At 35.6% G+C, this 11,037-nt stretch overlaps 1 protein-coding gene across 1 annotated transcript in view; it reads right to left on the bottom strand.

Moving 5' to 3' along the window:
• Window positions 1–7,016: 7,016 nt before the first annotated feature.
• LOC149794197 (uncharacterized) overlaps window positions 7,017–11,037 on the bottom strand; it is a 40,792-nt gene continuing 36,771 nt past the window's right edge. Inside the window, exons 8-10 of the mRNA XM_089966536.1 lie at window positions 9,137–9,184; window positions 8,437–8,544; window positions 7,017–7,048 (exon numbers count right to left, since the gene is read on the bottom strand). Coding sequence (XP_089822662.1) covers window positions 7,017–7,048; window positions 8,437–8,544; window positions 9,137–9,184 — 188 coding nt within the window. The remainder of the gene's footprint in view (window positions 7,049–8,436; window positions 8,545–9,136; window positions 9,185–11,037) is intronic.

Below are 11,037 nucleotides of genomic sequence, written 5' to 3'. Positions count from 1 at the left end.
ATAACGCTATAATAATGTGTGGCGATCATGGTCAACCGCCGCCTTTTGTTGGACCATCTCCACATGATTGGTTAAAAAATTTCGCTGATTATTACGAAGAAATAGATGATGATCATAGAGCTCTTGATGCAAATTTGAGGGAGTTTAAAAAATTAATCAGATTACAATCAAACAAAATTCAGTGTGAAATAATACGTGGAGTGATCTCAGAGACATCAATGAGTGATTTTTTAAATTTGTGGAGACCCACCGATTTGATCGTAGCAAGTAGAAAAATAATCAGAGACGCTTTACAACAACAGTTTTTTCAGCTGCATAAAGAAACATATTCAGAATTACCCGTACCGTTGTGTTATAGACCATCAGATACACGAAAACAGAATATTAATGTTGATATTCCAGGACAGACTGAGAATCAAAATCTCGTATTAAATGATATTGTCGCCGTTGATATCAGTGTGGTCGAGGATGCAATACACGCTGACAAATCTCCATGGGTGTTGGGATACGCTATGACAATCCACTCGTCTCAGGGATTAACTATTTCTGATACACGAGTCTGGATTGTAGACGATCGCATCGAGTGGTCAAATTTAGTTTATTTGGCGGTATCGAGGGTCAGAAATATATCTCAATTACGTAGAATTATAATTCCTGAAATCGTTGATAAATTTAACATCATCGATGATGATATAATAAGAAAAAAATTAATCGGATACAAACAATCTGATAAAAAAAATAAACGTGACTTTGATCTTGATGTTGAATTTATTATTGAGTTAAAACAGCAGCAGAATAATCATTGCACCAGTTGTAATTGTATAATGTTATGGCGGTATTCGAGTAATGATTCAAGACAATTTACCGTAGATAGAAAAGATAATAGTCGCGGTCATACACGAGAAAATACCATGTTAACCTGTCTTGAGTGTAATCGACGTAGAGGCGCTAGCGCCTTGGGTGCTAGTTAAGTGATCGAAATCACCGGAGTGATTTTGGTGGTAGTTGTGTATCCGCGGAAATTATTTGTAGTTGTTCACGTGTAAATCCACGTTGAGGAGCGGCCGAATCTAATCTGTAGATTGCAGGTCTGGAAACGCCTACGTTTCTCCCGGTGGATCTTGTCACGGTAGATATTTTGTGTGTGGTAACACTCCAAATAGGATCGGTCGCTCTCGCTTTACCACCTTCAAGTTCACCAGGCTCATATAAATATCTGACTGTGACATCACCTAATATTTTTTGTTTTCCAACATCTTTTCGTTGTGTTGGTATATTTATTTTTGTGACCGCGCTAATGGGTTTCATGTTGGTTGTTCGTGTGATCTCATTATTTAATGCAGCTATCACGCCTGGTAATCTTGCAACCCATTCGCGAGATCTTTTATCCTGAATAAATTCCCTCGCGTATTGATATCCAAATAACCGCTCAGCAAGTGTTCGATTAAATCGCTCAACAATTGCTTGATCACGGTGAATTGCAGTATGACCTCGTCGTATTTTGGTATTATGTTGTTTCATCAGCGATGATACTGGACCAAGAAATTCCTTACCAGGATCAACCTGTAGTAGCTGTGGCCATCGCAGACCACCTTGTGGTCCGAGTCCTCGTTGATAAATTCGTTCAAACGCATCGGCTACTTCAGATGATGTTTTCGCTGATAGCGGCTCTGCTTCTTTATATCTACTTGCAACATCAACTACGGTTAGCGCGTACTTGTACGTTTTTCCACGCACAGTATCATGCGGTAAAAACAGAATATCAGCTTGATGAACTTCATTAGGAACACTGACATCGAAATACGCGTACTGAATTTGTTTAGGACGTGGTAGATAAATTTGCCATATTGCCTGCCTGGACAACCACGCGCTAGCAGTAGAATGTTTAACCGCCGCTGCATCAGCGAGTTTACCAATTGCTGCTTTGCCTCTCCAGTATCCTCTCGGTGAATAATAAATTGATTCCATTATTAATTACCAGCCCCAATCGCTAATTTACCTTTCATCGAGGATCTTACTAACCAATTAGCTAATGATTCTCTAATATTTTTATTTTTTATAGAATTTAATGAATGAATTAATTTTACATCTGCAATATGCCTATCTTGTAGATTTTGACTTTTATAAGCTACATCATGAGCATGACAAGCTCGATCAATAGCGTTTACTGGTTCCTCGCCTGGTTTTGGTTGATCTTGATCATCGAGCCTGATATCGAGTCGAGTACCAGGACCGCAATAATTATATCCTGGTAGATGTTTTTCTCCGCTGTATTTAGCCCATGGAGTACCTGGAAACTTTGACATCATATTAGCAATATCACCACCGCGCTTATTAGGTAAAAACGAAAATTTCTTTCTACCGCATATAGAACATTTTCCACCGTACGCTATTTTTTTGTTTTTTGTTATAACCGTAGCTAAATCAGTGGTTGGAGTTTTAACTTTACAGCGTAAACAATATGAATTCATGTTATAATATATATGGATATAATTGATTTCTCAGCAACTCGGCAGCGAGAGCCAGTTAAACACCATCCTGCGCTACCGAACTCCATCAGAATGATTATCATAGGACCATCTGGATCGGGTAAGACGCAATTATTACTTAATCTGATAATGAGATGGTTGAAATGGGATAAATTATATTTAGTAGCACCATCCGTTGATGATCAGCGATGTTATGATGTACTTAAAGATTTCAATGAAAACGCACGATTACTGGATGAGGATAATGATGTTATAGAGTTTATAACCGACATTGATGAAGCACCATCCGTAGATTCCATAGACGGATTTATTAATAATTTAGTTGTATACGACGATGTGATGCTAGATAAACAATCAAATCCAGCCAGAATATTTTCCCGAGGTAGACACAAAAATACAGACGTGATCTATGTTACTCAACGATATACACAAATTCCGAAGGTGATCAGAGACAACTGCAACATTTTAGTTGTGTTTAATGGCGTAGACACACACACGTTGCGAAATATTCATCAAACTTGGTGTGGTGGTGACATGGATATAATTAAATTCAAAAATTTCTTCTCACGAGCGCAAGCTACTCCGCATGGATTTATAACAATAAATTTACATGATCCAAGAACAAGATATCGTGTGGGTCTCGATAAAATATTTGGGTAACAGGGGTGATGATAAAATTAAATTTAATTAAATAGATATCATTAATATAATGAACAAGTGTGCGTGGCTACGTCAAGGAACAACAGATAAATGTAATAAAAAATGCCGTGGAGAATATTGCAAGAAACATAATTATCTTATAAAGAAAACCCTTCATGCTGGTCCACGAAGTTGTGTTGGTTGTAACAACGGTGTTAGAGGATTATATCAGATTTGCAAAAATTGCGGTGGAGATCGATATCGAAGTTTGATGAACTATTACAGAAAAAGAAAGAACATAAATCCAAAAATAGTAAAACCACCATCAGAACTTGAATATTACTTGAAACATAGAACAAATAAAGATGAAACAGATGAAGATGAAACAGATGAGGAAAAACGACAGCGAGAACGCGTTGAAAAATATTCATCAAACTTGGTATGGTGGTAAATTAATAGCAGCAGAGAGGGTACGTACCAACGTTGGTCGTCAAAAAAATAAACAAGAAATAAATAAACACGTAGAGTACTTTATTTTTTCAGATACTATTTCGAACTGAGGTTTTATTAGTACAATCGTCCATTACAGAAATAAAACATCTCAAGGAAAAGTTCATTTGTAAAATCTTGACCTTTCTACGAGATGATTTATTTGTTTGTTTTATTTGTTTTGTCGGAATTCTATGGTCTGTTCACCCTCTCTGCTGCTGCCCTTCATCTTTCCTTTCCCATTTAATCCCACTTTTATTTTTTATCAAAGTTGCATTTTTTATCAAAGTTGCCACCCCCTTTTCAGATCATTTCCGATATAGTTATTAGTTATTATTATCCCGTTTAACTTTTCCTCGCATAAGGATATCATTTCTTTGGTAAATCCATTATGAGTTTCTTGTATTAGCAAGATATCATAATTTAATCCATTACTTAGTTTCAGGATTTTTTCTTTATTAATCCCGTTCATATTTATTGACAAAACACGAAAGTTCGTTCCCTCCATTTTTGTCATTCGCCAGTTGCCGCTTTTTACGGTTGTATGGAATATTTTTAACTATTTTTAATAGTAGAATTGCTATATTATTTAGTTTAGTTATATTTAATTTGAATTTGATTTAATTTAATTTAGGGGACACTGACCCCCCCCCCTTCCATTGCACTGTTTAATGGAGTATCAGTAGAGTTTTCGTCAGCTCCAGTTCCAGTTGTATTGTCGATTGCGCTTCCTGTCTCCATGTCCGTTTTCGTTCCTATTGTGTTCTCCGTTTGTTGTGTCCCGTCTGTATCGCTTTCATATTCTATGCCGGTCTCGAAATTTTCATCACTCTCTTCCTCATCTTCTCTGCCGCTTTCAATGTCACTTTTGCTGTCTGTGTCTATCTGTTTGTCTGTATCATTCATCTTTTATACTCTTTGTTTCCGTATTGCGTTTTGCAGGATTTTTTCTTCGTTTTTGTTATGGGTTGTTTCTGCTGTGTCTACTCTCAACTCGTCTACCGCGTCTTCCTGTGAAGAGCTAGATCCAGATAACGCTTTTCTCTTTTGTTGAGTCTTTTTGGGGATTGGTGTTGATGTTAATAGAGTTAATTTGTTTTCTGATTCTTTCTCCTCGTGTAAGGAATTTTCCTCTTCCTGTAGGAGTGCAAATCTATTTTTCAAGGTTATTTGGTCTTTGTGAGGGGTGATGAGGTTGCCAGTCTTGTTCGGGCTGAGGGTATTTACCCACTCTGTATTTGTCTGTAATTGATCTGTTTTATTATATGCTCATTTTTTCCCCCGTTAACTTTACATTTTCAGAATCGTGCAATATTACCCGATATTGAACCCGCGCGACACTACACATATATCATTCACGTGCATAAAGGAACTACTTTCTACTGTAAATAAACAATGGACGCAGACACCAGCACTTTTGATTTGTACACAAATCATGTACACTCGCGTAAGAGGCTCTTTACGTTGTGGTTGTTTAAATTTGTTTCTGAATGAACTAAAACAGATGTTTCGTGGACTGCCACATACCAGCTGCTTGGCACATTCCGCGTTGATACAATGTTACGGATTTAAGCTTGCTACAGTATATAACAGACGCAAGATAAGGTCCTTACAAATAACATGCAAGTGACAAGTCATATACTCTCTTCTTTAACTAGTGATAAGAATGGCAAAATAAAATATACTTACAGTTTTACATCCTGAATTTCTTCAAAATGTATTTTCTTAATTCTGCGAATCCGAATTACATGAGCCATGTCAATGGTTTTCAATCTGGATTACACATTTCGAAATTGTGCTGTAATTTCGATGATAAGTGCAATTGCATACTCCTTACTGCACTCAAAATGAAATAAGCATTAAATTCCAAAGCGTCTTCTTGATAATTGCATTTGAAAGACTTCATATTTTCCCCACATTATGATTTAAAACATTCAATGACACACAGAAACACATTTGCAGATGTAAACACGCTTCTGTCGCGCAGCTTCAATCTGATGTATTTCATGTATAATTTGCACAGATGAATCCAGTCTAAAAATCACAAACTTTCGTCGAATAGAAACAAAATACAAAATATAATCATTCCAGATCAAATGGAAAAGTTGTTGCAATGCGCATTCATTCACAATATGACTGCAAATTTAAACTTTAACTAGACACGCCATTTTCTTTCGAAAGTTATATCGAGTGCGCGACTAAGTTCAAATTTATCTGGGCGGAGTTATGTGCGCATTGATAATGATGTATTGTGTAATGACAAATCTGCGCTTGTGTATTTAGGTAGAATAAAATAAAATGAGCATATAATAAAAAGGTTCCTGCATTTGTATGGGAAGATATGATCTTGTTTTGTCAGAAGGATATACTTCACTCCCAAGGTGGTGCGGTATTCCATCCCAAAACTCGTTCATATTTTCCCACACAAATGCAGGTATTGCGCAACATCGTGCCATGCAAGGTATTTTGCAACATAATACCATACATGTTATTTCGCAACATCATGCCATACAGAGTATTACGCAACATAATGCCAAATTGTGTATTACGCAACATCATGCTAAGTATAGAGGGCGCTTAGCAACATACAGGGTATATACATACAATGTATTATGCGTACAGACTGTATGCTTACAATGTATTATGGGACAAAATGCCATTGAGGGTATTGTGAATCATTTTACAATAACTTAAAAGTAACAACGTTCAACCTCGCTCAACCTTGCTCGTTTATTTATTATTTAACTGTCCATATCCATAAATACAGCAAACGTGATGATTCTCTATTGTACTTACGTTATGTGCTTTATTTGTTTGCTCTGGTTTAATTTTGCGTAATCGTCTTTAATGGTTTTGTGTCCTTGAAAACAGATTGGTAGATTAAAAAATAGCTTGGGAAAGTTTCACACCAGTTTGACGCTGTTACGTGTCAGTTTTCTTTCAAAAGAAGAGGACCGCGACTGAAATTAAAGTCACCATATTTTTTACATTAGTAAATTACTTAATATTTTCAGTTATAAAATGTACTCTAAGTGTTCATCGTCACATTTTTTGGATATGCGTATCTCCAAATGATTCGACGATCTGTGTGAGAGAAAGTTTTGAGATATGCATATCTCCAAATGAATCGACAATTTGTGTGAGAGAAAGTTTTGGGATATGCGTATCTCCAAATAAATAGAGCATCTGTGTGAGAGAAGGACTTAGGATATGCATATCTCCAAATGAATCGATCATTTGTGTGAGAGGAAGTTTTGGGATATATGTTTCTCCAAATAAATAGATCATTTGAGGAAGAGAAACACAAAATAATATAAAGTTCATGTACAACCTCTTGTCTTCAATTTAAAAATAAATATGTATATATAACTGATAACCAACATATTCCAATATACTCTTTTATTTCCCAATGATTTCACCTGTCACAGCGTCTGAAATGATAAGTGTACCCATGTTAAAATAGAACTATGCGGTATTGAAAATGAGTTTGATTAGTTGAATTGAAATTATTTCCCATTGAACTCATTGGTTACTAATACCCGTTCCAAATGTTTTCTAAAATAACAAAGCAGCTTTATGAAAGACTGCAATACTAATGCTACCTGTCCTTGAAGCAGATTTGTAATGTTGAGGATCAAATAAAATATATATGTACATTGACATGCATTTTAAAAATAAAATAATCAATATTTAGAACTTGGCGGCATAACGTTTCAGAAGAGGATTGGAATCCATCATTAAAGACCAAGACGAAATGTACATAAATGTTTGAATAAATAAAACAATTGTTTTAGAATTTGTAATCCGGAAGAAGATATTTCAAGCCATCACATTTTGTTTCCCTGTTATAAAAGGGAGACAGATGGGGATGTCAGGGTTATAGCATAAAAATTAATAACAAATGAAAACATAAATATTACTTTATACAATATACAATCGCAAACATGAAAACAGATTGTATAGCACGACAAAAATGTGCTGTTCCTTGGACGTTTGATTAACATAGAGTCTGGAGGGTGGGACTTAGTCCAAGGAGAAAGAAGCATGGCGGTATGCCTACCCTCGCGTATATTCTAATATAAAGTTCAATGAAAACCAGCTGCTTGTGGCATGACGACTTTATTCACCATAAAATATGTAGAATGTTAAGTGCTAATCGATTTTTATGAGCTTTACTACCTTTGTAAATAACAATATATTGATATCTTTACCGCAATCGAATGCTTTTTAATGTACTTGCCTATTTTGAGCGTGCGAAGCATTTCTTCAGCTAAATGAAGAATCATTAACATTTGATTTAAAGCAACTTTCGTCTTTGTAACTAACGAAAATACCACCAAGAGTAACTGATTCTGTGCAGCAAGTTGCACAGACCTACTATTGGAACTAGGTGGATTCTCGGAGTAGTTTCGACAAATATGACGGCCTTATGATCTGGTTTCCCGTGTATGTGCATAGTCTGAAATCATCTTCGTTATGTATTATATAGCTTAGCATCGTTTTCCTGTGTAGTTTACATTTCAGTCCCAAAATGAACATCATGGTACCAGAAATTCGGCATACTAAATGTAATTTAATTGACTTAATAACTATATTCATCACAATGTAATTTAATTGACTTAATAACTATATTTATCACAATGTAATTTAATTGACTTAATAACTATATTTATCACAGTGACTTTTGTAGCTCAGATTCGCGACGTGAATGATTGAAAATAATTACTGTACACTTATCGATCTATAATGGGGCACTTTCATGGACGTGTAGGAGATTGTTACATAGTGTGTTGTTGATGACGTTACAGGTTACACAAACCTGAACACAAATAGCAACTTTTGGGACAGTACTGGGCTGTTTTTGGATCGGCACAGATAAATTCGCGTAACACATCACATCTAGCCATGGGATCGTCTTGGCACGGTGCTTGAGTTAATATGAAAGGAAGAAAAGAATGTATTGATCAAGAGTCTTTTAGTCTTCTTCTTGTTATTATGCAGAGAATGCAAACAGCGCATAGAACCCAATTCTGAAAACTCAGATAGAATCCTACGCTGGTCCATGACGAATGAGAAGCAAGTACAAAATTAGTTTATTTTTTTAAATGTTTTACTTGATTTTGTCTTGAATAGCCATTGTATGTTATGTTTGTGTTTTGCAAATATTCATTGCAATGCATGAAAAACATGAAGAAAACTGAACTCCTTGCAATTCTGTTTTTTAAAGAAAATATATCTTTTCAACAGCTTCATACTAGATTTTACATTAGCGCTTGCAAATTGGAGCATTTCTAACATCAGATGAAGTCTTCAATGTCTTAGAGAAGTCGTTAATTCATCATAATCATGATGATGACGATGATGTTGCAAACTAATATTTTAAGGGTGGCATGTGTCAAACATGACATGTTATGTCTATAGGCTTGGCAGTTTTATAACAGATGTCTTCATGTCAGATACAAGAATACGTCAACACTCACTTTTCTTCAACTTTATGACAGCACACTTATTTTATTTACCTCTGTGCACAGGCGGTTGAACATGTACTGGTGGCAACAAGCCAAAACCTACAATTGGAAATGCATTTGAAGTTTATCGATTCAGCTAAGTTTGTGTGTCATGTACATATAGGAACACTATTGTAGTACGTATGGAAGAGAAATAAAAAATCAAACTAAATTATCAGTTGCATTTAGCTGTTGTATAAAAACAATGTTTCAAATGCTTAACAGTATGTTCTAAAATAGCCGTTTTGTTTTGGCTAATTTCCATATTTCTACTGAGTACGTCAAAATAATAATGAATCAGACGGACATCTGGAAGCTGGGTGTCCTCCAAACGCATTTTGTATTACATGCCAAATAATGATTCATTGAGTTGTTTAAGTTAGTGAGAGTCCCTTCTTCCAACTTAACTTCTGATCCAAAATTCTCAGTTTCAAAACCATATATACAGACTTCTGTGCATGAATCTCTAGCCTATAGGTATAACGGTACCAATTGCGCAAGTCCAGGTGGGCGGAGCTTAAGGTGTAGGAACATTGTATTCAGAATTAAAGAACAACACTAGCTGTGATTGGTGCATTATGTAAGAGTTGTACTTTCTGTTTGGCTTAAAAAAAGTTGAGCCTCTTGGCAACATGTGAGCTTGTGTTAATTTCTATCTAGATCATATTTTGTATTTTTTATGATTTTTTTTTTTAAATACGGTACACATGGCTGAAAATGTGCTTGTTGTGACTAGATAACTCTTACCCCTGTCTAGTTCCAGTAGAGTTATCTCTCTTAAATGCAATGGAGTACCTGGTTATGTCATTGTCAAATTGACAATCTAGCATTGTTCTCTATGACAGTGTGTGACATGCATGCTCAAGTAGGATAGAAAATATATTTATTTCACAAAACATTAGCATTGAGGTATATGGAAAAACAATTGGTACCGTAATACCTTTAGTCTCGTTCTGAACCTGCAGAGAGCGGTGTTAACGTAGTAATAGATGATATGCGAGAGTGCGATACCAGATTACCAGATATATCTTATGTTGGGGTGTCGAAATAGATATTGTTTGAGAAATCGGAGGCGTTTAGCGCCCGAGTTACTCTGGTAATGCCGTCTGAGTCTCCACTCCACGACCTAACTGACATCACACTAAATAATATTCACCCTCTGATTTATTGTCTAATTGAGGCTTTCCTTCCGATTTTTATGACTCTCACCAAATGGAAACATATACTTCCCTTGTGCCCTTCTTTCCCATCATATCGGTTTCATTCTCATTTTTATTATTTTCTTTTATAAAGTTTGCATCATCTATCAAGATAAACGTAGTCAAACTTTTTCAACAGCTCACTTGATAATAACCGGGTCTGTTCCAAACCTCTGATCAACACTACATTTGTCAATGTACGTTGGATAGTACTGTCATATTATTTAAAAAAGGCTTCTACGCCACTGTCGTATGCTTCGGACTATGTGAGAGCAGGGCGGGAAGTGAAGGCTGTATTTAAAGGGGGCCAACATGCAAAATTGAAATTCGCGCGAACTTCATATATAATTTGCTATATGTATAAAGTTCATTTTCTGAAAAAAAAAACCTTTTATTCTTACTCGTTACGAATAAATTTGTGAAAAACCTATCACCTCTCCTGATCCGTCTTGAATAGAACAATACGTTTATGACTGACATAAGGTTTACTGCTTCTGGATAATTTTCAACCGTTGCAGGAAAACTGATATTATTATATTTGTTGAAAACAACTCACTGGAAGATGCTAAAGTTAGTAACAGTCCGACCTAAATTTGGTTGGATATATTAAATTGCTTTTTTCTGGTACATATTCACTTTGTGTTGCAAAACAATTCTGCTGAATTTATACCTGCCAAATAGTGACAAAAGCATACCAAACTGAAAAAAGGTCTT

Source organism: Sinohyriopsis cumingii, chromosome 8, assembly GCF_028554795.1.
Source record: "Sinohyriopsis cumingii isolate HCF-2022 chromosome 8, ASM2855479v2, whole genome shotgun sequence".
Classification (NCBI taxonomy): domain Eukaryota; kingdom Metazoa; phylum Mollusca; class Bivalvia; order Unionida; family Unionidae; genus Sinohyriopsis; species Sinohyriopsis cumingii.
The sequence above is the reverse complement of the archived record's forward strand: the minus strand, read 5'-3'. Positions and strand labels throughout refer to the sequence as shown.